At 45.5% G+C, this 27,968-nt stretch overlaps 1 protein-coding gene across 4 annotated transcripts in view; it reads left to right on the forward strand.

Moving 5' to 3' along the window:
• Positions 1-27,968, forward strand: part of SEMA6A (semaphorin 6A) — a 128,566-nt gene that overhangs the window by 56,700 nt on the left and 43,898 nt on the right. For all 4 annotated transcript variants that reach the window (XM_059416086.1, XM_059416083.1, XM_059416087.1 and 1 more), the window contains exons 2-9: positions 8,965-9,102; positions 11,494-11,611; positions 15,928-15,988; positions 16,981-17,043; positions 17,738-17,839; positions 23,587-23,677; positions 26,798-26,917; positions 27,589-27,677. In XM_059416086.1, coding sequence (XP_059272069.1) covers positions 9,003-9,102; positions 11,494-11,611; positions 15,928-15,988; positions 16,981-17,043; positions 17,738-17,839; positions 23,587-23,677; positions 26,798-26,917; positions 27,589-27,677 — 744 coding nt within the window. In that variant the 5' untranslated portion in view covers positions 8,965-9,002. The remainder of the gene's footprint in view (positions 1-8,964; positions 9,103-11,493; positions 11,612-15,927; positions 15,989-16,980; positions 17,044-17,737; positions 17,840-23,586; positions 23,678-26,797; positions 26,918-27,588; positions 27,678-27,968) is intronic.

A 27,968-nucleotide genomic window follows, 5' to 3' on the forward strand; every position in this document is an offset into this window, starting at 1 on the left:
GGCCTCAGTTTCCTTAGCAGTAAAACAAAGGGGGTGCGTGTTTCTGCCTCTGGAGCAGATGTTTGAGTTCAGCCATATTATAAAAGCTGGAAAGATGGAGGTGCCCAGAAGCTGGTGGGAGACGCGGCTACATTGTGGCCCGGGACTGCTGTAGCCTTCTGAGCTCCAGACAGTGGGGCCAAGGTCCTGACTTCACGCGAGGAGCGCCAGTGAGATAGGGGACTGTATCCGAAATGTCCAAGCGAAGCCCACCAGATGTGCCGGCTGAGGGGTGCATGTGTTGGGAGGAGGGGAAACACAAGGAAAGCTGCTGTAACACAGAACCTCCTGAAAGAGAAGACTTGCCTCTTCCCCTTTAAAGATGAAATAGCTTTACAGCCTGATTTTTCCAACAAAACTGTTTTTCCTAATAGGACTTCTGAATCCACAGCTGTTTTCCTGCTCCTTTGCAACTGGTTTTGGCCCTAAAATGGGATATTACACACAGTGGCTGTTCATGATTAGATGCCACTGAGTGCCCATGCCATTCTCCAATGGGCATGTGGCATTTCCCCTGAAATGGGGGTTTCTAGGCTTCTGCTGATGGCTGAGAAGAGGAGGAAACCAGGTCTTTATTACAAGGTTAGGGCCATTTTTCTCATTTGCATGACCCTTAGATCTCAAGGTAAATATCACCCAAGAGGTGGATATGGCCCTTGAAGCCTGGATAGAGCAGAGGTTTCCACCAGCATCGCCAGGCCCAAGTCTTTCCTCATCGCCCCCGGGAAGTGTTCTTTGGTGGCCCGGTTATGCATCCTGAGGACAGCAGCAGCGTCCCAGTGTCCGCAGGCCTTGAAACAGGGCTGTGCAGGCCCAGGAAGGGCCACCTGCTGCCTCAGCACTCTTCAATTCCTGAACCGGTCCTCTGGTGCAAGAACGATCAGCAGCTGGGTCCCCTTGAGACAAGTGTCCAGCAAGCTGGGCTTTCTGCACCAACCCCTGCTCTCCCTCCTGTCTCTGGGCAGAGAGCTTCCTTCCGCTGACTTGAGGGGTGTCCAGATCTGTTTATCTTATCAGCTGCTGAAGCGGGCTTGTTTCTACCCTTCCCAACAGACTCTGTTCTCTAGGATGTACTGACTTTAAAACATTGATGCTGAGGCGGCGGCCAGCAGGCAAGTGGCTCCACTTAACACAGTGTTGTCATGAGCCAATCCACTTCTCCTAATGCTGTGGCTCAGAAGCATTTGCGTCTTCTTATGTGAAGCCTGCAATCACAGGGCTGTAGAGTGGAATGAGCCTTTGCATGCCTACACGTGTGGAAGCAACTGCGTACTCCTCTGATAGATTTTTATTCCTGAAGCCGTTAGGAACGTCAAACCACTCTGTTCACGGGAGCAGTGATGCATCAACATATATTCAACTACTATCTTAAGCACAGTCACTATTTATGTCAGCAGCTCTCTCTTTTCCAACCTTCCTTCTGTTTCCCTTTCTTTGATGTCCTGGAAGGACACTGACTTTGGTGTCACACAGACCTGGGCTTGCATCTGCACCTTCCCTTCTTACTGATGGTGTTGTAAATATTGACTGTGGCACCTGGGCACATCCCTTAACCTCCCGGAGCCTCAGTTTCCTTGTGTGCCTAAGGCCTTAAGACCATAAGGCCTGTCTCCCTGGGTTGCCACAGTGTTTAAATAAGACAGTATGCATATGGACCCTGTATACAGAGAGTGCATGATAAAGCTCCATGCCCACCCCATCCCTCGCACATCTTCCACACTGCTATTTTCCTTTGACGGTCAGGATTCACATTTTACAATCACACGATGAGAGTTACGCCATTCTGAGATGGGCTCTCCGCCTCTCCCAGATGGTCCCCCACCCAGAGACAGGAAGCTTCGTGACTTGGAAGGGGAAGGGCGGAGTGAGGGCAGGAGGAAAAGAGGAGGAGGAAGAAGAGGGGGCTTCCTCTCCCACTGAAGAAAGACAACACCAGCTGCTAATCTGGGGTCCACCTGAGAATTTCTTAAGGAATTCCAAGAAAAGCTACTAGCCATTTTTAAGTATCTCAACAGAAGAATGCACATTTATTGAGGGGTACAACTTTTCAGAGCATTATTAGCTCACATCCAAGCTTGAGATACTGTTTTGACCACCCTAAAGCTGAGGAATCTGGCTCAGAGACCTTCAGCTGGTATAAGTGGGATTCAAAACTCTCTGCTCTTTATGTTACCTACATTATGAGCAATAGTCTGGTTTCATTGAGGAGCTTTTACACCAATGTCAACTCAGATTTTTAAAGACAGAGCCTGGGTGGCTCAATTGGTTAAGCATCTGCCTTCAGCTCAGGTCATGATCTCGGAGTCCTGGGATCAAGCCCATCATCGGGCTCCCTGCTCCCTCTCCCACTCCCCTTGCTTGTGTTTCCTCTCTTGCTGTCTGTCAAATAAATAAATAAAATCTTTAAAAAAGAAAGAAAGTGACATTACAAAGACACAAACTATGAGGTCAGAGAGCTGGAGCACAGTAACCAAGGTACGGAAGTGAGCCGAGTATCCTCTGATAGAAGAACGGATGAGGAAGAAGAAGTGGTGTGTGTGTGTGTGTGTGTGTGTGTGCGTGCGCGCGCACGCGCGCATGTAGGTGTGCACACATATATGCACAGTGGAATACTACTCAGCCATAAAATATAATGAAAGCTTACCATTTGCTACATGGGTGGATCTAGAGGGTATTCTGCTAAGTGAAGGAAGACGGAGAAAGATAAATAACACATTTCACTTCTATGTGGAATCTTAAAAACAAAATAAATGAACAGAACAAAACAGAAACAGACTCATAGGCCCAGGAAACAAAACTGTGGGTTACCAGAGGGGGGATGCCTGAGGGGGACAGGTGAAACAGAAGAAGAGGATTAAGAGGTTTGCAAGTTCAGTTATAAAACAAGTCAGTCATGGGATGTAAGGTCCACCGTAGGGAGCAGAGCCAAATAGCATTGCAACAACTTCATATGGTGACAGATGGTAACCACTCTGATTATGGGGACCATTTTGTAATGTATAGAAACATTGAATCACTATGATGTAGACCTAAAACTAATAGGGTATTATATGTCAGTTACACATCAATTTTTTAAAAAAAGAAAAAAAAATAGTTTTAAAGCTAGAGCAATAAAAATGGAAACGTCATCCTTACTGTAAAACCCAACTATCAGAATATAACTAAGTGGTAACAACTGCAGTCTCTCTGGCCAGATCGGAACTCCTTATGGAACTTGAGCCTTGTCCTGATGTTGAAACTAAGTGTCACAGGCCGGGATTTCTCAGCTCTAGCTCAAGGAACTTGAAACAGGAGTGCCCAGGTTCAAAGTCCTTCCATGTCCTGTGCTCCCTAATCACCACATACTCACTCTGTTGTCACCAGGGCAAAATCACTCAGAATCATATAACCCCAGAGCCTGGACTCCAGAGCCCATAACATTTCATATGCTTTCATTTTACTGAGGAAACAGAGCCAGCAAGGCTACGTGACTTGCCTAGGGTCACCCTGTTAGTGTGCCCTTCCTTCTTTTAATGACAGTGTGAATTACTGATTAGCTATAAAACTTCTATGATGTCAGCAGAAAATGGGCTTTTTAAAAGAATTACTGAAACGCAGTAGTAAATGATTTACCTCGTAAGAAAAAAGAAAACCCACCACTACCATCATCCTCTTCATTCCTAGAACAAATATATAGAGTTATTATCAAGAGTACTTTGCATTAGCAAGTCTCCAGATAAATTATTTTTCTCACTGTTCGCACTTATTATTATTATTACTTATTATTAAAATGTTCATGGGGGGGTGCCTGGGTGGCTCAGTGGGTTAAAGCATCTGCATTTGGCTCAGGTCATGATCCCAGGGTCCTGGGATTGAGCCCCACACTGGGCTCTCTGCTCCACGAGGAGCCTGCTTCCTCCTCTCTCTCTGCCAGCTTCTTTACCTACTTGTGATCTCTCTCTGTCAAATAAATAAATAAAATCTTAAAAAAAAAAAAAAAAGTTCATCGGATGCCAACACTCGGGAAGAAAGTACACCAAGTTGTATCTACCCAGCCAAGTCCAGGTACAAAGGCAAGCACCCCTGCTGCTGGGGCACATGTCCTCCATGTGTGGAGCACCCCTGTGGGTCTTCAAAACAAGCAACATCCATTCACATTTGTGTGCAGACACTGGGTCCCCCAAGGCTCACATACTAAGACTGATGTGAGCTATTCTGCTTATTTTTCCCTTGTCTGCCATGCTGATGTGCTTTTCCTGAGGGGCATGAAGGCTGCCCTCAGAGTCTTCAAGGGTCAGACAGATGAGGTGAGTGGGTGATGAGGCTTCCTAAGACAATGGAAAATGGCGGGAATGTTTCCAAGTGGAGAGGGCTAGCATGCTCTCCTTGGGGCAGCCACCACTCGACTCGGCTCCAGAGCACTGGCCATGTGAAATGTTGGCCAGTGAAGGCAGATGGTTGCTTTTTCTTTTTTTAAGAAGCCAGAAACCCAGAGTTCTATGTTAAATCTCCAATTCCCCCCTCCCCCCCCCGAAATGCTGGCAACTAATTTTGCTTTTTTTCTGCTCTGTCAGCCAAACTTTGGCCAAGTCCTACCAGTCTGTGAGCCCGAGCAGAATTTTCCAGGGCAGGCGTTGGGGGATTGGCTGGGCAGAAGACTGGGGTTAAGCGTGAGTGGTACTCTGGCTGTAAAGGCTTGTCGTGGCTCCCCAGTCCTTATGGCACCAGATTAATCAGAAGGAAGACGTGGTCATTTGTGACCTCAGTGACATCCCCTTTACTTCATGCTTTGCTGACACAGTCACCTGCTGCTGTATGACAGGGGTGTGCAGGAAGGAGGTGGATGGAAGCTCCAACTACTGAAAATGCTTGAGTATTTCAAAACACAATTATCACCACAAATGCAGCCACAGGATTTTCAGACAGACTTCCTTTCAGCCCCTTTTGTTCAGCCCTCAATCTGGAATACTGGAAGCTGGGTTCCTGGCCAATCAGCATTCTGCACAGACTATTCAGCTCAAGGCAACCAATAACTCCAACACCACTTGTACACCATGGATCTGTTAAGTCAATTTGGTCTTAAAAATTGTAGGGGAAAAATTACAGTAGAAGAGAATTTTTATCTGGGCTGAGAGCGTGTAGTTAAGTCAACACAATTCTTGCCCATGTGACTCAGAGTAAAGTCATGTAATTAATTTTAGAAGAATCCAAACAGATCTAATAAATTCACCCGGCAGATGCCTATTAAAATTAAAAATGCTCTTAAGGTTTTCCACAAATACTGCAGGTTGGAGAAGAGGAGGGTTATACCTTTAAAGTAGTGGTGGATTCTACAAAGGCCCTTTCTCTTCAGGCTCAGAAGAGTGGAAAGTTGAGACGATGAGATGGGAAATCAGGCAGGAGAAGCTGACTTTTGAAGTAAATGTTTTTGTTTAGAATGCTCATATTGGGACGCCTGGGTGGCTCAGTGGGTTAAGCCTCTGCCTTCGGATCAGGTCACGCATGATTCTAGGGTCCTGGGATCGAGCCCCACATCAGGCTCTCTGCTCAGCAGGGAGCCTGCTTCCCTTCCTCTCTCTCTGTCTGCCTCTTTGCCTACTTGTGATCTCTGTCAAATAAATAAATAAAATCTTAAAAAAAAAAATGCTCATGTTGACAGCCTCCCCACTATCATTGTCTGGGTATCTGCTGAAGTCTAAGTCTAGTGGAGCCCAGAGAAGCACAGTCAACAGAGAGGGAAACCAGCAAATGGCTGTAGATGCCCAGAAACACACTGTCTGTGGGTACAACTGCTCCAAGTCTCAAAAATTCCTTAAACAACCTCTTTACCTGCAAGAGCCCAGCTAGCTCCAGAGTCTGAAATTCAGAGGCAAGTGCCTGTTTGTGTTTTGTTCTCCTAAGCTCAAGGCCTGTCTACATCGCGCAGTCTTAGTGGGAAGACCCAGCCCTCATTCCGTGGAATGGGAAATGACAATGTGATTGAATGGGGATCTCTCCATGAAATAATCGTCTCAACAAGAAAATATATTGTCTACGTATTTACAAGGGTTGAGCCCAAAGTTGTATAGGAAGGGAGTAATACATCACAACCCTGGCCGAAGACAACTGTAAAGTGTTCGTGTGGATGGCCCACAGTCTTGCCAGAACGCTTCCTCCCCTATGATGTACATGTTAACAATCTGATGATATGATGATAGAAAGACACATAAAACAGCTATTTTTCCTGGCATGGAGCCCTACTGTAAACCTGGAGATACTTAAATACCCCATCGCAGCCTCAGTCCTGGCTAAGTGTAAGGATTAAAGGGTGTGCAGAACAGGTTTCTTCTGCGAGCATCGCCCTGCCAGCCAGCTTCTGGGGGTGGAGCACGGTGCATCTGCCCCATGCTGTCTTAACGTGGGAACCATGAAACTTGGGAGATGCAATAAAATAGCAGGGCTCAGCCTCATTGGCTTGTAGGGCACATGTACAAAGACGAATGCCAACTGGGGAAGGCCAAAGACTCCAGTGTCGTGTCGAGACAAATTAATCTTTGAAAGTACACGTGTATTTCCCAAGATTGAGAACCAGCGTTCTGAGTCTGTTATTCTTCCTTCGCCCGCTGCAAATGACCTGAGGTATCTGCTTCTGTATTAGGCTACAATACCACTCTGGAGCCCTTGGTAAATGTTGCCACTTCTGCTGGCCTGCTATAGTTTCTCATCTAACATCTAACAGCTGACTGGGATCTGGTTTATGTCTTGCTTACTCCCGTCACTGATTTCTCCTCTTTAGTGTTCTACTGAACAGAAGCCAGGAGAAACAAACAAGGGGACCTCAAGGCTTCTTCCCTTTGGGTTCAGAGTTTCTGCAATAGGAAGAACCAGCAAATCAATGAATGAACAGACGATCGCTTTTAACCTATCTATAAATACATGCTTATGTCTCTGGGTAATGGATTGCCCTGGTGAGCAAGTCATCATTTAAAGCTTAATTTTAATCTCCACACCAGAGATGGAGATACGGAACGGCTTGGGCTTTTCTCTCACACTCTCTCCCTCTTTTTCAAGATAAATCAAATTAATTAATGTGTACTTTCCAACTGAAGAAATGATTAAGACCCAGCTGTGTCTGTGAAACTGTAAGTTGCGATGCTACACTTGGGACTTGTTACTGCTTTTTTTGGCATGAAGAAGAGAGACACAGGTATCTAACATTAAGTGTTCTCAAAAGTGTAAGTTGGCAGTCAGTTCGCCAAATTAATCTTCAAAGACCCCTCACTTACTAAGTTTGACCTTCCTACACACGAATCTTAAGCGATCGATGGACTACTGTAAGATAGCTTTGTTCAACAAAGATCATCTTTGGCAGGCTACTTCAAAGGCTTTACCAGTCTGGAAAGATGAAAAGGTATCCCCATTTTACATGATTTCCCCTATAGATTAAGACTTATTTGAGGGCGCCTGGGTGGCTCAGTGGGTTAAGCCGCTGCCTTCGGCTCAGGTCATGATCTCAGAGTCCTGGGATCGAGTCCCGCATCGGGCTCTCTGCTCAGCAGAGAGCCTGCTTCCCTCTCTCTCTCTGCCTGCCTCTCCATCTACTTGTGATTTCTCTCTGTCAAATAAATAAATAAATAAATATCTTTAAAAAAAAAAAAAAGACATTTGAAATATGTCTGAGAATTATGCGATATTTACTGAATTATGTGCCTTCTTTCCCCATAATCAGCAGCCCCAATGGGACTGCTTTTATTTCTAAGATTTAGGAGAATTTTCTACACAAATACAGCATTTTTAAGAATATATACAGCAGTCAGAAGAGTATATCTGGCATTTTTATTCACTACTGTTCCAGTGCAAGGCAGTATTTGAAACTAAAATATATAGAGAGAAATTTTTTTAACCAATACCATTTCAGGGGATGCCTGGGTGGATCAGTTGGTTAAGTGTCTGACTTCAGCTCAGGTCATGATTGCCAAGTCCTGGGATCAAGCCCCAGGTCAGGCTCCCTGCTTAGCAGAGTCTCTGCTTCTCGCTCTGCCCCTCCCAACTCCTGTGCTCACTCTCTCAAATAAATAAAAAAAGTCTTTAAAAAAAAAAAAACCATTTCAGGATGTGGTTTCAGATTCTCCCTATAGTATTCTTCAGAGTCTAAAAGGATACATTTCTTTCTTTTTAAACAAACATTGTGTGGTTTTATTTATGTCTAAGGTCATTCTAGAATTACTATGGAATTATGGAATTATTTCAACGAAGGGGTGAAGCAGGTAACAGAAATTAACAAACAGGGTTCATTATGGTGTATGTGTGTGTGTGTGCACACGCGCGAGCACACGCACATGTAAGCAAGTCTGCCTGTGTGTTGTGGGTGGGGTGTGGTGCCTGAAGGGAATAGCACATTTAGGTCAAGAGGTCAGATCTTCTGATTTTTATCAGAAACCTTCTCCACCACCACCACCCCCAAATATTGGCAACCACTTCAAATTTTTTTAAAGAACCAGAGCTGGACAAACAAAACACATCTGGGGGGTGGAAGGCTGCCTTAAACCTGCTGAGAAGAAAAGTATTTACATTAAAAAGAAAAAAATGCTTTCCATACTTTTGGAATGTGTTTTCGTGACCGTGAATAGGAACCTTTGACAGCCTTAAAATGGCTTTGGACAGAGGAACTAACAAGGTTCTGGGTCCTGTGTTCCAGGAGCAGCTTTGTGAAAGGGCTCTGAAGCACCGGGAAGGAGGCTGCCGTGGTAACAGATACAGGTTTCTAATATAAAACACAGGAATCCGTGAATTCACAATGAAAAGATATGAAACACAGACCCCTTTTCTCTTAAATTTATCTTCAAGGTCATTTCATTTTAGGGAGGTGAACACAGCTGACTTGCCAAAAAAAAAAAAAAAATATATATATATATATACATATATATATATATATATTTAATAATATCCTTCTTTGCTCTCTGGCAGGGTGAAGTAGAGAAATAAAGTCTCTCCGCTGAACTACTATGAGGTCAGAAGCCTTGCTGCTATATTTCACACTGCTACACTTCGCTGGGGCTGGCTTCCCAGAAGATTCTGAGCCAATCAGTATTTCGCATGGCAACTGTAAGTACCCACGATCATCACTGTCATTCACTCCTTCTGTGGGCATTTTAGGTTGCATCACCCAGCAAAACACCCACCTTTTCTAAAACTTAAAAAAACAGGAGACTTGCTAGTAGACAACAGCAGGGCCTCATCAAATTGGGGAGATAGGGGGACGCCTGGGTGGCTCAGTTGGTTAAGCAGCTGCCTTCGGCTCAGGTCATGATCCCAGCGTCCTGGGATCGAGTCCCACATCGGGCTCCTTGCTCCGCGGGGAGCCTGCTTCTCCCTCTGACTCTGCCTTCCACTCTGTCTGCCTCTGCTCGCTCTCGCTCACTCTCTCTCTGACAAATAAATAAATAAAATCTTTAAAAAAAAAAAAAATTGGGGAGATAGGTGTTCTATAACTCAGTTAAATACTGTCGGGGTGACCCCTGTGTGAACATGTGTGTGAGGATCTGAAACGTTCCTCAAGTCCCTCTGATGAAGTGTCCGGCCACGACAAGGAGGCCATCCTCGATCGTGCCCGGAAACCAGCAGTGGGAGAGTATCACTACCATGTGGGTATCGCCCGGAGCATGCCTTCTCACGTGTGGTTAATATGTGGACACTGTTACAAGATGAGAACAAGAAAGAACACTATTTTCTTCTTTTAGATTTAGAGGTAAAAACTTTGCAGGACTTTGGATTCACAGAGGACCTATTTTAACTATTTGTAACTGTCTTTTGGTCTCTGCTTCACTGTGAAGGGTAGAGAGTCATGTAATTAAGAGTTCAGATGATTATCCAAGGGGAAAAGTCCTACCTGCACGTGGGATCCAATAGCCCATATACTACTTCTTTCCCTTCCCTCCAAAAGACAAAATGTTTTATCGTAGTAAAGGTGAAAGGGAGCCCTTCTACCCAAATATCCATTTTCCCCGTAGCCATCCCAAAACAAACACTGAACAGACCCTAAGGAAAGTATTTAGCTACAGGGGATATGAAGGAGAACCATCATATGTGGCTTTCGGTTGGACAGTCCCTGAAAAGGGAAAGAATTTCATGAAAGTGAGCTGGCAGGACTTGGCACAGAAGACAATGAGTGCACAAAAGTCAGGGCGTGCTTAAGGACCAAACTGTGGAGTTCAAAATGACTAAAGAGGCAGTCCACCTGACTCAAGGTACCAAACCTTCATACACATTTATTAATCCCCATTTGGGATAGGTATTCGATCTCTGGTGCCCCTGTAAAGAAGAGTCCCCAGCCCAAATATGCTCTTGAAAATGGAAATGTCAGTGGACACTCAAATCCTTGACAGAAGAGGGATACAAACTATCTTAGCAAGCTCCTTGATGAATGGGTAAATGAAACTTCTGAGGGTGCAGGGGAACGCACGAGATAATCCCATACCAAGCCTGACTCTGAGTCAAATATACCAAGGCTCTCTAATACCCACTGTGAGTAATGCTCGGAGACTCGGGGATTTCAGTGCTGGGGTCTGAGCATGAATCTGTGAATGGGTTTCAAGCCATTATTTACAACCCACCCCAAAAAACATTTTTAAATATGACTCATCCTTCTTTCCTTCTGAGTTTCTCTGGAGGATTGCCAGTGCTCTGGAGAGTGTAGGTTTAAAGGCAGAGAGATTTTTGAAATGTAGGTATTTCTAAAGGTCAGATATTATTACAAATTGCCCGCTCTCAGCTCAAGAGAACAGGAGGAAAGCAGAAATATGTTCATTGACGGATCTCCAAGTCAGGGAAAATTCCAGATCACCCGACTGGCTACACTCCGTTTGACCCTGTCCTGTCAAAGCCCCCGCTTCTGTGAGATTAGCCAATTGCTTAACTCAAGAGTGAACTTCCCACAGTTCCTAGAATGCCAACCAACGTAGCGGGGCTGCCTTCAATAGTAGATTATTCCAACTGGACGCCTGTGGAGACTGTATTTTTCTTCTGGCTCCTGGATGAGGGTTCTCGCCTCCAGACCACATTGCCTTTGTGGTGATTGATGGGAAAGCTGCTTTGAAATAGTTTTGTCCGGAGACAAGATCTTTGGCAGGCTGCCCCTTAGGCTTAGCACTCTAAAGAAGATGAAAAGAAAACTGGAAGAAAAGAGCACCTTCGTGTAAAGGGTTCACTTGCAAGTTTAACCCCCCAAAAGAGGGACAAGTCAGAAGTTGTGACACCGAGAAACAGAAGTCCGGGCTGATTATCATCTAGAAATGAAACTGTAACTTGATCGTCCTCACAGAGCACCCATCTATCACAGGCTTTCCTAAAATAACAAGACTCCTTGGATAGAGAAAGGGGTGGCATGGACTGACTTAAATATGGTTTTGTTTTGGGGCCAGGGCCCTCCCCTGCCTGCCCTGTCAATTCCTGGCTTGATTTCCTCTCCCTCTCTTGCCCCATCTCTTCTTTTCACAGATACAAAACAGTATCCGGTGTTTGTGGGCCACAAGCCAGGACGGAACACCACACAGAGGCACCGACTGGACATCCAGATGATTATGACCATGAACAGAACCCTCTACGTTGCTGCTAGGTGAGTGGCGTTTGCCTCATGTCTGCCTGAAGAGCGTCTGGAGGGCTCAGATCTGAACGTACCTGTGATGCACCATTTTAAAGACCATGACATTCCCAAACAATGCGCTGCTGAGCTTAAAAAGGCTACTTTTGTTGGTCAATCATGCTTTTAAGATTTTCTGTGTCTGTTTAACTACAGGTGGATTTAGATGGAAGTGTTTGCATACGCTGGAGCGTAGACTTAAATAATCCACTGTTTGTCTTGAAAATATATGCAAATAGCTAATCGTGCAACCAGGAGAGCACTTCCATCCTTGATACTTGTTAAATTAATCCGAATGTGTAAACATGTATTATCCAGTGTGTGTGTAAGTGTAATAGTCACTTTGTAGTGAGTATGCAGTATATATCATTACTGCAATAGAATGACAGTAGCACCAGTTTTAAAAGAGTTTTTAATTTGGATCTAGTTAACAAAATACTCAACCACTGGGTAATGTCATTTAAACAGACCATGTCTTAAGGGCTGAATAGCATAGCAAGAAAACAGCCCAAACAGGGCTCATACGGATTTAGGCTTATGTCTTTATTCTTCATTAACCGGGACCACAACCTCTCTGGCCATGATGTGTCTCTCTCAAATTAGACGTCAGATTATTTTAAGAAGTCCCTTGGGGTTCTAACAATGGATAATCCCCAATCTTGGAGGTGGCTAGTTCATTCAAAAAAATTCTAAATGAAAAGTGACAAAGAACACTGTCTTGTGGGGTTCCAGAGTGATCTTCACCTGGGTCCATACTGAAGAATCACTGCACAGTGGGAAGAACAAACAGAGATTATGTCCGTGATAGTTGCATGGCTGTGAGTGTGGATAAGGAGCGGGTCAATAAGAGCAGTGGTTCATTCTTCTAAAGCCCTTAGATGTTCTCAAACGAAAAACTATGTGACATAAACCAAAAACCGATGGCCACATTACAATATCCTGCGAGTACCCCACAACATGTCCCGGGGAGCAATGCCGAAACCCTTTCCAACAACTGTACTTCACAAATACGTACATGTTACATATTAGTTGTATGTGCTGTGTAAGTTCTTTACAAATGTTTGTTCATTCGATCCTGGAAAAGAACCCTAGTTCAGTGAAGAAGCTATTATCTCCCTGTCTTACAGGAAGAAACCCAGGGAGAGGAAGGGGAAATGCCTGGGACCAAAATGACAAAGGCAGGATTTGAAGTGGGGTGGCCTTGCTCTAGAAGCTGGGCATTGACTCCCAGTACTGGGCAGCCTGCTGAGGAGGTGAGCTGGGACCACTGGTCCTAGCAGTAACTTTCTCCCAGCTTCTGTGCAGGAACACAGCCAGCGTGGGTATTCCTCAGCTGCAATGAGGTCCTCAGTAGGTGACCCTCTGGTAGAAGAGTAGGTCCTTCTTTCTTTAGGGTGGGGGCCTAAGATTTTATTTAATTATCTGATAGAGAGGCATGAGTGGGGCTAGGAGCTGAGAGAGAAGCAGGCTCCCCGATAAACAGGGAGCCCAGTACGGGACTCGATCCCAGGACTCTGGGATCACGACCTCAGCCGAAAGCAGCCACTTAATGACTGAGCCACCCAGGCGCTCCCATCAGTTCCTTTTTAAATATCATTTTTGGATTCCTAAATGCAGCCGCACTGGAAGATTACACATGTAGTCGATTGTCTATAGGCTGATCAAAACAAACAATTCAACACTGGATCTTCTATGAATGATTTAGTCTGCAATTCAGTCTCTAAGAGTGAAAACAGGATAACAGACAACCCTCGTACCTGATGATTTAGTGCCGGTGTGGACTGCAGGTCCAGGGTGGCACCTGAGTCAGGAGCAAAGTGCTGTGTCAACTTAAAAAGTGACAGTTATTCCAGCTCGTTAAAACCCAGACAGTGTTATCCTCCCCATGCCCCCTGCCAAAAGGAGAAACGTAAAGGAGAAAAAGGAGAGAAACACATTCATTTTTTTAAAACTAAAAAGTGAACAGACTGCAGATGTCAGAACAGACCTGCCTTTCATAAAGGTCAAATTTGTAAGACCCCTGCACTGACCTATCGGTTTCCATTCTATACACAGCAACTTGCCTTTAGTACCCACCCTTGGGAAAACTCCTGAAGGATTTTCCTGGTCACTATGTTTAGGGTCTCTCCCCTCCCTTTTCCCAGCACAGCCCAGAGATATCCCAGTTCCTGGGCAGCAAGTGACACGATGTGAAGTCCAGTCCTTCCCCCAGGCTCAAACCACGGCAGCATAATTCAGTTTTGCTCACTAAAGTGGGGGAAGAGGGAAGTCCTCAGACTAAGTCAATTTGTGTTCAAATAACTGAATTCAGAAGCTTATGAATCCCGAGATGTACACACGGACAGGAGGGAATAACCGCCCACCACAGCCTTAGGTTTAGCATAAAGTGTGCTTTCTATTTGCTAGGTAGTGTGCTCTCTTGGATACTGAAAAAGACTGCAGTGGTCCAAAAGACTTCATTCACAGAATCCTATTTTTAAAATGGGCTTCCTGAGTCTTGTAGACAACTGGCGTCAGTCAGTCATCAGAAGCCAAGTCCCATCCAGAACCCAGAGACTGAGTGAGCCTTGATAGCAGGGACCCTTCAATTCTGCCTTATTACTATCCATTTTGAAAATCTTTTTTGTTGTTGTGTAATCTCCAAACTGCTAATTAACATAAACAGGCCATGCCAGAAGGGGGCAATCCCAGAGCTTTCAGAGGAATTGCCAGTGCATATTAATCAGCTGTTAATTTACAATTCATATGTTCTGCTCCTACTTAAAGTTTTCAGGGGAGGAAGGGCAAGGAAAAACCTAGAGTCATCTCAAACCTGATACCAAAGTAATAGGCAATTCCATCCCAATAATGAGCCTGACCCACAGCACCACCAATAAAGTCAAACAAGTAATAAACGAATGCAATAAAACTGCCTTGAAATTAAAGGGCAGGGTGATTCTGGCACCCTACTGAGGTTCCAAGAACTTCCCAATTCAGCAATTTACAAAAACAGGCTCACCATTCTCCCCCTCACCACCCTGAGAGACAGAAAGACACACACACACACACACACACACACACACACACACACACACGGCTCAAAGACTCACAGTTGCAAGGAAATTCTGTAAGCCAACTGCCTTGCCCCCAACTTTTATTTTCACATGAGAAAGCCTGTTTGTATTTCTGTTTTTCTCTGTTGTACTTTTCCTAAAAGCAGTAGCAGATCTCCAAAGAAGGTGGGGGGAGGGGGAATTAAAGGGAATCCTGACAGCAGATCATTCCTTTCTTCTTCTTCTTCCTTTTTTTTTTCCTTCCCCACTCTCTCCACTTTCTCCTAAGTAATGAGGCGCCCTAAAAGTACATGGGAGCCTTGAGGTCCTGGTTAAAAGCTGTGGGTAATTTTCCAGCCCCAGGACTTCCTGCGTTTTAGAAAAAGTCAATGTTATTTCAAGGGAAAATGAGCTGTTTTGCTTTCCCTCACTAGCCCCCCATCTCCTCAGTTGAGTGAGTTCTTTTCTTTTCTTTCTTCTGAATCCCAGACAAAAACGCCCTTGTACTCGGCTCACACAGAAGGGGATGTTTAAATATAGCCCCACACCTGAGCTGCTGATTCTGTTTCTTCCCTTCCAGGGGGAGATTGGCAGCAGATCGTAAAGGCAACCAGATTCTCAGCAGAACAGGAAGGTGAACAGAAGCAAGAAATGTAAACTTTAGCTCAAGCACATTTTAGACCTTAATTGACCATCACTGTGTGAAGAAAACAGTGCTTTCTGGAAATAATTTCACCTTTATCATCTCCCATCTTGTCAATCACATTATCAAAGCTAAGGCCGGAAATAAGTTTCGTACGGGGAGAAACAGCCAGAGATGAGCTCTTTGTTAGCTCCCATGATGAAGGAAGGTGGTCTGTTGATTACCACGTGTTTGGTACATGGATTGGAAGATACTGAAAGGGCATGGGGAAACCCACCTGTGTTCTGGGTTTTGGGACAGTTTCACTCTCAAAGTCCTCTCTCCTGAACTACATACATACAGAGATTGTAGTATTGGTATGAGGGAGACAACAGCAAAGTTTTCATAAAAGGTGTCCTTCTTAGCAAGATGCCACGACTTGTCGGAAGTAGCAAAGTGTGATCGAGGGGTATCTCCTGCAGGCTGAACTGTTCCCTTTTTCTTGCATGCGGAGGTCTCTTTTCTAATAAAGTGGATATGGATTTATCTGCCTTGAATGAGACAGACACTCATTCAGGAAAAAATTAACTATCCTGACCCCTGTATCTGACATGGTATCAATTTCTCATTGTTTGCAGGGACCATATTTATACTGTTGATATGGACACCTCACACACAGAAGAAATCTATTGTAGCAAAGTAAGTAGTTTTAAAACCATCTTTCTAAAACGAAGAGGTTTAGGATAGCTCTAAAAAGGATTACGTATTTGAAATGCACTGAGTGAGATGACATGGCGAATAATTTGGAATAATTTGGATTTTTTTTTTTTTTTTTTTTGTGGTCCTACTAACGTGGGATGAATCTGTGTTTGAAAACAGCTATCTACTTCAAAGTTTATTCACCAAATATGTGTGCCTGTGTCCCCTGGAGTTTTAGGTCATTTCCAAATTCCTTAAAAAAAATAATACCATGTTTGTCCAGAAAAATAAAGTTTTCATATGTAAAATTCTGCCCCACAAATGTTTCAATGTTATGTTTCCACGTCTTGCAGTATTAAGTTTGATTTGCCTGTTGTGGCTCAGGAATCTAATCATTAACCACTTCAGAAAGACATAAAATATAACTTAAGCTTCCCCTATAACTCCACATGGAGGTATTTTAGTTAATAAAATCTGCCACAGAAGTAGACGATCCCTTCAGTCCATGAATTTACGTGGAGTGGAACCTGAATTAAACCTTTGTCCACCAAAAGTGAATGTCCCCTTTATGTTTAAGTAAATGACTTCCATATTTTAAGGGAAAAGGCATGCTTTATGAAAACTGATTTATCAACTGAAAGGAAAGGGCAAGGACATATAGTTTATCAAAATGAGCGTCATTTAGCAAGTTGATTTGGATATTTTATGAGAAACTTCCATGCCGTTGTTTGTTTTTTCCTTTTCTCCTTCATCTTTATCTCAAGGAGAAGCAGCTCATTCTGTAGTTTAATGAATAGATAGGAGTTCAAAATTAAATGAACGGTTCCCATCTCCAATCTTTTGTTGTTATGGTGAATTAATCATGGAGAAAGGGTGCGGAAAGCTTTCAATAAATATATGTTCAGCCACCATCTCCCCAAGGGAACTCTTACTTCTAAAATCAAATGCAACAACCTCTAGGCTCTAATTGATTTCTTTCTTGATCCCTGCAGAAACTGACATGGAAATCTAGACAGGCTGATGTAGACACATGCAGAATGAAGGGAAAACATAAGGTAGGCAATTTTCATTCCTCCTGCAGCTGCCACTTTGGGTTAAGTTTTTGACGGTTATCTCCAGCCGTAGACCGTGATGTGGAATGGATCATGCTAGTCCCTTTTCCCCCAGTAATTGCTTTTTCCATCAACTTATTGAAGGCTTTAATTTGCAAAAACAGTTTGCTTTTAATGTGATGAAATATTACGACAGCTGCTAGGGCTGCATCATGAACTACTTAGGGGCACCAGGGATTATGGACACCAAGCCCGCTGCCCCAGCTCTTCTGAGCGCACTGGCCAGTAGCCCACCGCACAGACCTGAGTCCTTGGGGAGGGTGAGGAAGAGCTCAGAACAGAGCTGCGCAGACAGACAGGGGTTTGTACCTTGAGTCCCAGAACAGCATAAAAACACACTTCAGCCAGGAGCCTTGCCCAGCAAGGGACCTTGGGACATCTGGCATTAAAATTAATACAGTGGGAGGTTGGCACTTGCACGCTCGTTCTCTCTACCCTGTGCTTTTAGTTAATGTTTAAAAAAAAAAAAAAAAAAGCCGTTGTTGTCCACGTCATTTTTTGGTCAAACATCAGGAGGGGCTCGAATTCTTAACAGGGGAACTCTTTAATCCTACCATCAGCAGATGGTGGGAGATGGTGAAGGATGGATTTCTCTGTTGGCCAGACAGAACACAAAAGAGTTTGAATTATTTTTCAGGATGAGTGTCACAACTTTATTAAAGTTCTTCTAAAGAAAAACGATGATACTTTGTTTGTCTGTGGAACGAATGCCTTCAACCCTTCCTGCAGAAACTATAAGGTAAGTGCGGTTTTGTCTGCTAGAACCACACGGGCCGGAGGTATTCCGTGATTTACTGTGAGTATACCTGCAGCGACCTAAGAGGGGTAATTCAACACCATGTGGGTTCCTCTCACCCACTGGACTTAATGTACTGCTCCACATGAGTGATTCTGAGCAGGCTCCTAAGCTTCCTGTTTGTGCAGGACTGACTGACACATCTTTAAGGAGCCTTCCCAGCAAAGTTCGTTTCTCTAAGACCCTATTCTTCATTGTTCAGAGTGCCAACAGACTTTTGCATGTACACCATGTGGACTTACTCTCTCTCCCCCCCACCTTCTCCCTCCCACCTCACCTTCCTCTCTGAGCACAAAAACACACTTAGGTTGTGAGTGATTCCTATTTTAAGAGGTATCTCAAACACACACCAGTGCAAACTGTGGGCTTTCTTCTAGGAGAGACTTCTAAGAATGCAGAAGTTTAATTCCATTTAGTACTCGCCACTGTGGCCTTTATGCAAGGGAAAGCAAAATTAAGTCTTGGAGCATTAACAGATCAAGTTAGTTCTGAGCGGCAGACGGAGGCGCTGCTCAAGCAGCCCCACATCTGTTCTCCCCCTTTGCCCGTCCTTCCCGCTGCGGCCCTTCTTCCCGCACACATGTACTGTGTTCCTCGTGTGGCCAGGCACTGAGGCCGTAAGAACAAAGAGGGGGCCTCCATCCTTAGGGAAGCCACACAGGAAGAAGACAACTATAATTCCATGAGGGGCAGAGCATTATGGAAGGACAACGGAAAGGTGCTCACCTTAGCCTGAGGTGGAGAATCAGAGAAGGCTTCCAGAAGGGGGCAGATGGCCCCACTCTGGAGATGCTCCGCGCAGCTGTTCTCACATAGGGAACATGAATGCACCCAGCCCGGGAGACACCCTCAAGCTCCACGAACGTCCAGAGCCTGACCCAGTGCCTCCCAATGCGTGCTCTGTTCACTTGTGTGGGGTAACAGGGACTGCGGCGTCTAACCTTTGTTTTAAAGTAGACCTTAGCCAAAGGAAGAGAGGAGGACATTCCAGGCAGGGGGAATGGCAGGAACAAAGGCACTGAGAAGAAACAGCCTGTTGAGCTTGAGAAACTTCCTGTGGGTCTAAGTGCTGGACTCTGAAGCGACAAGTAGTACCAGCAGAGACTGGAGAGGTAGGTGCCCCCTAGGGACGAAGGGAGAACAGATTCGGGAACTACTCAAGGGACAAAAACCAGTAGGACGTCATAACGGATAAGCAGCCCAGGATAAGGAGAGAGAGGGGGTAAGAATGACTGCTGTGCTCGCTCGTGGGGAAGTGGACGGATGGAGCTGCCCGCACTGCAACCGGGAGGAAGAGCAAAAGAGCACTGAGGCTGGGAGCAGGTTGTCAGAAGGTGGGGCTTGGGTTCCCACTCAGGACGCCCAGCCCCGTGGACGGCACTGCCTGGGAGATGTGAACAGGAAGAGCTAACAAGAAGACAGATGAGTGAGCCTTAATTTAGGGAGAGACATGGAGAGAAATACACATTTGGGTATCACCGGCATAAAGTGAAGCCCCAGGGTGTAAAGAATGCAAAGAGAAATGATGGGCTGATATCCAAAGCAATGTTTCGTGGGACAGTTTTTTTGGTTTTTTTTTTTTTTATATTTTATTTATTTATTTGACAGACAGAGATCACAAGTAGGCAGAAAGGCAGGCAGAGAGAGAGGAGGAAGCAGGCTCCCCACTGAGCAGAGAGCCCGATGCGGGGCTTGATCCCAGGACCCTAGGATCATGACCTGAGCCGAAGGCAGAGGCTTTAACCCACTGAGCCACCCAGGCGCCCCTCGTGGGACAGTTTTAAAAGACCATCAGCCTGGGCAGGCACCTGGGTGGCTCAGGTCATGGTCTCAGGGTCGTGGGACTGAGCCCCATATCCAGCTCTCTGCTCAGCAGGGAGCCTGCTTCCCTCCACCCCCTCTGCCTGCCTCTCTGCCTACTTGTGATCTCTCTCTCTCTGTCAAATAAATAAATAAAATCATTTTTTAAAATTAGGGGGAAAAAAGACCCTCGGCCTTCACACAGACATCAGAGGGAGGGTCTGTCTTATTAACCTCATGCTCAACTTCCATCTGACACTTGGAAATGGGCACCTGCAGGGGCACGATTAGGGTGAGGCAAGGGAGGCATTCACCCCAGGCACAAAATGTAGGGGACCCACTAAAAATATTCAGTGGCAAGGTAAGGTAAGTGATAATTCAGAAAAATCTAAATTAATGTAAAAAACACTGTCCTAAAATAGCAAACTTTCTAATAACAACAGGACCCATTCGGTCTGCAGCAGGCAGTGAGTGCAAACATTTCCTCTGGCCAGTGACAGCTGACATTCTGACTCTCATTCTCCCACTTAATATTCCATCCCCGTTTGTCATTGTTTAGGACTCATTAAGATTAATGCTCTTCACAATTCCCAAGCAATTCCCTAGCTGGAAAGCTATCTTTTATGACAAATGACAGGTTTTCTTGGCACTGTGACACACAGACCAGAAGTGGTCTCGCTCATTCTCCCCACACATGTTCTGTTCCCCGGGACGCCTCACCTGTGGCGAGACCGTCACCTCTCCCTTGTTCTAGCCACACCTGCTGGGACCTGTTCAGAAGCCTGGGCCTCTCAGACACCACACATGGGACACTCTTCCCGCACAGTTCTGTCTGCCTTGGCAGTGCTCAAAGAAGTGTGTTTTCAGACTCAGGGCACAGCAAGCTTTGTTGACGGTAGAAGACAAGAATGTACTTGGCTGCAGGAAGAATGGACAGACTCTCTTAAGCACCTTTTATGAATAGATCAGGACTACAGGTTCAAAGCAAAAACAATGGCCCATCTTTCCCCCCTCCCCCCGCCAAAATCCCAAACCCAAGTCTCTTAGCACAGAGGCATCAAGTGGATCATACTAACTTGAAGCAGGACAGTGACAAATTTTTGGTCTCCACCTCTGCACTATGCCCCAGTTTGCACAGTTTTAAAACAGAAGTAAGCCGAATGTATCAGAAAGATTACAGGCCCCAAATAAGATTACCTGGGGAAACACTCCGCAGGCCACCCACTATAAACCCAAAACTATACTCCATGTCTTTTCCCTCCTGCTCTCTAAACCTCTTCAACTTGTGCAGGAAGTCAGGCTGGCTCTTAGTATAATTACCTGTACCCTATGGTGATTTAATTTCCAGGGGCTACTGTTAAGTCTAAGATTTGGAGACTACAACAAGGATTAGTTCTAACTTCATGGAAAGAGGATTTCACCATGGCATTGTTTTTTTGTCTCTGGACCTTTCCAGACTCACAAACCGAAACATTAATACTTCACTGCTTCTTGCCTTTGCCTTGCTATAGCTATGACTCCCTTTTTTTTTTTTTTTTAAGAAGTAGGCACACTTAATAACATAAATCCCCCCTTGTCTACGGTCTCCCCATTGCCAGGATTACAGCACGCATGGGTGGGGGAAAAGGCATTTCCAGTGCATCACTGTGGACTAAGCATTACTTCTGGATGCTTGCCAGACCCACAGACCACAAAGTCTGTCACAGTTCAACACAATGTTATTATTGGGATAAAAAAAAAATTTTTAATTTTTAAAAACCAAAGCTTCCATAAGTGTGCTGAGGGGAGAAGAGTACATTTAAAGGATATCTCACCTGAACATCTTTCCCCTAAAAATATGTGTTTTTACTACAACTGCTTTTGGGATTGTGAACGAGTTTGAGCAGATAGGACGGGCTTTAATAGGAGCTATTTTGAAGCAGTTGAGAAGACAGAACTTCTACTATCTCCCTGAAACAGTTTCCTGGGGCTTGAGGGCAAAAATCACAACTGGACACCACTCCCAGCTGCTCAGGAAGCACCTCACTCCTCCCGCATGAGTCCATATACCGTGATTTAAGGGTTCCCGACTCCGTGCCTTTCAGCGGGTCGTCCCTGGGCACTTGCGCTGTCTCAGGCTTCTCTTCTCCCAGCTCTGTTTCTGTGGCCCTGTAGTCAAACCAAGCAACCACCAGAGGTAAACACGATACCTCCCACTATAGAAAGAAGACTGAGCCACAGGGGGTTATAAAAACTATAACGATGTGGAGGAGATAACTGTGCGGAATCTGGTACGGAGCTATAAATGCTAGGGAGATCCCACAGTGTCAGGAGAAAGACCACAGGGCAGGAGGCAGAGACCACCAAATCACTGGCCAAGGTGCGCCAACCCATCTGACAGAGGCCAGGGGCTGGCCCGGAAAACTTTCTCTCCTGCTCAGTCAATGATGGAGCTCTGCTCCACTAGGTTATGCAGAAGGCTCAACTTCATCCTGCTCCTACTTCAGCCATCTCCTAGGATCTTGGGATTCTGGACTGGATCCTTTGTATCTAGCAGGGCGGAATACAGAGACCTGGCGTGGAGGACACTGGAAGGTTTATAGAGGCAAGACCTAGAGGGGGCACACAGCCTCCCCCCGCCCACATTCTATTGGCCAGAGCTCATTCTGTGAGCACACCTAACTGCAAGAGAGGGTGGGAAATGGAGTTCCGTGTGATGTGGAGGAAAGGGAAATAGAATTCGGTGAGGCTTTAGCATACCCGCAAACCCTAGGAAGCTAGGTGGGTAACTTGCAGAAGCAAGACAAGCAGGGCGTGCTCACATTCTGTGGGCAAAGAGGCCTTGGTGCTGAGGTCTATGGGCCTGTTGGACGAAAATGGCGGGGAGGAGAGGCCGTTACTTCTCTTACCCAAGGGGCAGCAACCAGCTGTAAGAGAAGTAACGGCCCCCTGCCATTTTCGTCAGCTGGTTGCTGCCACTTGGGTAAGAAAGGCTTGAGGTGACTTTTCCACTTGCTCAAAAATAAGAAATCGGGTTTCATTTACAATCTCCTTGTTTTAAAATAGAGCTCAGTTTTTCTTTTTTCTTTCCTCTTCTCCTCTTTCTCTCTCTCCCTCCCCTCCCCCACGTCTTTCTTTCCATACTGAGGGCCAAACAAAACTCACTGACAGACCCGTGAGAACCCTCTGCGTGCAGGGACAAGGCCTGGGGTGAGCACACATGTGGGTGTCAAACGGCAGCCCCACTCCTGACTGCCGCTGACTTGTGTGAGCCCCTCATCTTCTGGACCTTTCCTTCTCATCGACACGACTGGAGGGTGGGACAGGTTTCTGAAGTTGGTGCAAAGGGCCAACCAGAGCTCCACTTGCATCAACATTTCTGTGCCTCTCCTGACACCACCCTCTTCTGCCAGCTAGCCAGAGGAAGAATTCCAGTGTCTTCTACTGGGATTTAACCCACAAAGGCAGGGCTCCTCAGGCAAAACAAAACCAAAGACTGAGATCATTCTCTAGAGTTTATGACTCAACATTTAATTCAGAGGCAGTAGGGGAGGAAAGGAGGAAGTTTTTTGGGGTTTTTTTTTCCCCTTAAAAATTGCCTTAAAAATTCCTTTTCCAAGGAAAAGACTTATTTCTAGGCCGTTTCTAAAGGATACAGGAAGCTATTGACTCTAACAGTTAAGAGTCAAGGAAACATGACTGAGTCTCTGGCTCTCCTAGCTGCAGAACCTCAGACAAGTGAGTTCATCTCTCTGAAGCTGTTTCCAAACCTGAAACCAACAGACTTATCTCAGGAGATCTGAGGATCCTTTGTACTATGTGTACGAATGAGTTCGAGTATTAAGTGACTTATAGGTATTTGTTGCTCTGACTACTGTTGGTTCCTAATGAAGTCCCATTATTTCGTTTAGATGGATACTCTGGAACCTTCTGGAGATGAATTCAGTGGAATGGCCAGATGCCCATATGATGCCAAACATGCCAACGTCGCACTGTTTGCAGGTAAACGACCTGATTTCCTCTCGTTGCATCTGCTCTCACATGCTTGTCTCTGCAGGTCCCCTGGAGGATTCGTGCAGTCATGGCTGTCCTCTGATTCTCTGGGGAATACTGTAATTAATAGCATCTCTTCCATTTGAAATTCGCATGGAAATTGTACTTCTGCTTCGTACAAGGAGTGTCCACCACCCCATGCCTGTGTGCCTCAGGAAAGAATCACGGCTTCACACTCAGTGTGTTGACACATTGAGTAGGGCATGTTTGGGTTCAAATAATCAAAGATTCCCCCTTGAATGGCCAATGTAGATTGATTATTCAAGGTGGGACAGACTTTGGGGCTGGTATGATTCAGTGGCTCAGTGTCATGATCTGGGACACAGGGCCTTTTCATGTCTCTGCTCTTTCAATTCTTCCTTGGAGAAGGAGGGACTGCTCTCACAGACACGTGTGTTCTTGTCCACACATATAAGGGGAAAGGGAGGAGGCAAGGTAAAGCTGCAGGAAGATGTCCAAGCAGGAGTCCATAAGCCCACAAGTTTCCAGCAGACACCTCAAATACCACTGACCTGATTAGGGTGTGTGCTTCTCTCTGATGGAAAGATAATGGGGGGGATGCATATTCATCATCCTCTCCCCTTGCCTCCCCTGCCAAGGGTAGAAAGCAGCAGCAACTAAGCCGTTATCTTCAGACTGGGATTCTTATGCTCGCGCGCGCGCGTGTGTGTATGTGTGTGTGTGTTTTAATTAGGAATTTATTTAGGAATTCATTGCCAGCTGTGCGAAGGTGGGTGCGGGGAGAAGTGTTGGTATAATAGTGGTGGTTATAGCATGTAATAAAGCAGTTAGCTGTAATTTCCATCACAACAGCTCAAAACTGGCACATCCCAGCTCGATGGGAAACTTTAGGGCTTCCATTATGAAATAAGCTCAGCTCCCTGAACCTCATCCTCCGTGCCACGTGCTTGTGAGCCTCAGGCTGCAGTCCCAGGGTGGGGAAATGACTTGTGCCAAGAAGGCCTCCTCAGGCTTTTTCCCTAATAGTAGCACACAGTATCAGGGGGACAATCGACACTGTAGAAGAGTCTTGTAAACCCATCAGTCAGCACGGGCAGGAGCAAAGCCAGAGCAAAGAGTACCCAAGTGCGTAACTTCTGCTACAGCCCCTTCCTGACACTTGAACCTGCTGGGCCCCTGGAGGATGTGGGCCGCCATATAGAAGTTAACTGTCAACCAAAGGGGGTGGGAGCATCAGAGGAGTGGCTAAGGTCGCCAGCCTTCCAGGAACCTTCCAGGACCCCACGGAGCAAGCCCTGTGAGCAATAGGCAACACTCCAAATACCCCTCCTACTCCCCGACAAGCATACCTGGGGAGCTTTTCATTGGACTGTTGGAAATCTCATGAAAGCTCAGCCCTTATTAATAGAAGATCCTTGTTGCAAGGAAAATGGTTGTCATCTTAGCAAGAGGGGCAGAACAGTGCTCTGTGTTATAAGTAAAAGTTCTGGTGAGATAGCCAATGCTGAATGGAAAACTGAAAGCATAACGGAAAGTGGACAGAAAATACACACATAAACACACACACATGGCTGCACACACGCTGTCCCCCACTACCTGGCATACCCGCATGACCTGGGGCTCTGATGGATTCTTGAAGAAAAGCTGTGATTTTTGTAGACATGTGCTTATCAATAGCTAGGTTTGCCATCTGCAGGTCCGATCTAACCAGTCAGCACGTTATTGATAGACGGCTGTTAACGATGCAGATGTTCAAGACAGCTCTACCTCCAACCTCAGCAAATTTCAGTTATTTTTAGACCAAAAGGAGACATCGAGAACTTTGCTAAGATCTGTTGGGATAAACTTTTCTAAAAAAACATGATGCTTATCCCACCAGCGGGAGAGCTGAAACTGTGCTGCCATGTATGTAAGCCAAATGGACACACAGCCGATGAGGGCATCCACTAAAAATGAACCATGGGGGCGCCTGGGTGGCTCAGTGGGTTAATCTGCTGCCTTCGGCTCAGGTCATGATCTCAGGGTCCTGGGATCAAGTCCCGCATCGGGCTCTCTGCTCAGCAGGGAGCCTGCTTCCTCCCCTCTCTCTCTCTGCCTGCCTCTCTGCCTACTTGTGATCGCTCTCTGTAAAATAAATAAATAAAAATCTTTTAAAAAAAAAATTAAAAAAAAAAAATGAACCACGGAAGGACATTTTTATTTTGAACGTAATTACTGTTTCTGTCTCACAACTTGCTTAGATTTTACTATTCCACATGATCCTACTGGATTATTTGTACACAGCATGTTTATGAATCCAGGAAGAGAACCAAAAGCACTAGGGATTAATCTTCAACTTTCCTCATGCTCTTCTGCCTTGGATAGACCTTTAAAGCGCATCCCCCAAAAGCCATGAGTTCTCAAACAAAGGCCAGGCTGAACTGGGGCATCCCTTCCCCTTTTTTCCTTGCTTTGGCATCTTCAGTGTCAGAATGTTTTCGGTTTAGGACTTTGAAACACGGAAGCAAGCATCTCTTCTTGAAGCTCTACAGGCAGGGCTCCATGGCTCTCGCGACTGAAGTAAAGAGAAGCAGCGAGTCTCATGATCGAAGTCGCAATTCAGCCACTTCTTTTTGCTTCTGAAACCCCTCTCTCTGACTCCCCACACCTGCCCAGGCTAAGGACTCCCATCACTTCTCATATTTCACATTTCTGGTGATACTGTCAGTTTCTGTCTTTCCCCGGGCTCCCACCTAATTCAGCGGGCCACGGCGTGGTGGCAGCAACAGCATCCAGGGGCCCTCAGCCTTGAGATTCCAGCCAAGGTCCATTTCATCAAGTGAAGCAAACAACATTTTTCATTTGCCCTGTTCCCTGAGCTGTTGCTGCTGCTGCTGCTCAGAAATTGCCATGCAATTTAAAAATGAAAAATGTTTCATCTCTCAAGATCCTAATTTAAAATGGTTAGGAATGCGGGCCAAGTATTTTCCCAGCGACTCTTGGATTTTTCCCAGTTGTCCTATCTCATTTGCCTGATGTAGGAAAGCCGTCCGGGGGATGTCTCTATTATTCCCCCAAAACCCACCGCCTTGTTCCCACCCTGCTCACCTCTTTTCTGTTTCTTCTAAGATGGAAAGCTATACTCAGCCACAGTGACTGACTTCCTTGCCATCGATGCAGTCATTTACCGGAGTCTTGGAGACAGCCCAACCCTACGGACCGTCAAGCATGATTCCAAATGGTTGAAAGGTGAACAAATAATTAAGAGAAGAGGGGAGTGGGGGTGGAGATACGTAGCTTAAGGGAGATTTAGAGCCTGGACAGACCAGACTGTAGTTTCATTTTAGTAATGGCTTCTGACAGACAGGAAGGTAGAAATGCCATCCTTTGCCCCAACTGATTTCTTTACCTCCCTCTTTCACTTACCCTGAGTTTCAGGAGTATTAACACAACCACCAATGTCACTACAACAGAATACAGTACATTCATCTTTCCTGCCTCGAGCTCTCATTTCAGAGTCTAACGTGAAAGGAACTGAATATTTCATTCATGGAAGGGACTGGAGGTGGTGGGGAGCAGGAAAAAAGCTATTCACGACCCTTTATGAGTCAGGGTTCACAAGGAGAGGTGCATCCCTTCTGTGATGCAGGGATTTTTGTGGAAAATAAAATTAGAGACATATGAAAATTCATTTATTCTTCATTATTCATTGTAACCACTTCTGAAAGATAGAATTGGTAGGCTTGAGTGCCTCCTGGATCCCTAGCACTTGCATGTGTGGTCATTAGAAATGGTTCACGTTAACCCCACAGCTAATGGCCCTACACTTTTAATTAATGCCATGTCTCTGGTTGCAACTGATTTGAAGTTCTTTTAACTCTGTGTGACATGTCCCCAATTAAAATGCCATTTGCCCATAGAGCCGTACTTTGTCCAAGCAGTGGATTATGGAGACTACATCTACTTCTTCTTCAGGGAAATAGCTGTGGAGTACAACACCATGGGAAAGGTAAGGAGGGTTGAAGTCTCACTCGCCCCAATGTTGTGACGAATGACCTTGAAAGAAGAACCAGAAATCTAAGCTCAAGGTCATCATTTTGACAAGACTCAGCCCAAGACTGGTGGCAACAAACACAGTTCTGCCTCGGGGCCCTGGGAGCCTTTTTCAGCACAGTCCCAGATCACAGGGAATCTCTGAACCGCCTCTACTGAAAATGCAACTGACTGATGTTTGTTTGGTTGACTTCATACTAAGTCTCAAGTGTCTGGAGAGGTGGTTTCCTGGTGTACTCATCGTTTT

The sequence above is a fragment of the Mustela nigripes genome, chromosome 12 (genome assembly GCF_022355385.1).
Source record: "Mustela nigripes isolate SB6536 chromosome 12, MUSNIG.SB6536, whole genome shotgun sequence".
NCBI classification, from domain to species: Eukaryota; Metazoa; Chordata; class Mammalia; order Carnivora; family Mustelidae; genus Mustela; species Mustela nigripes.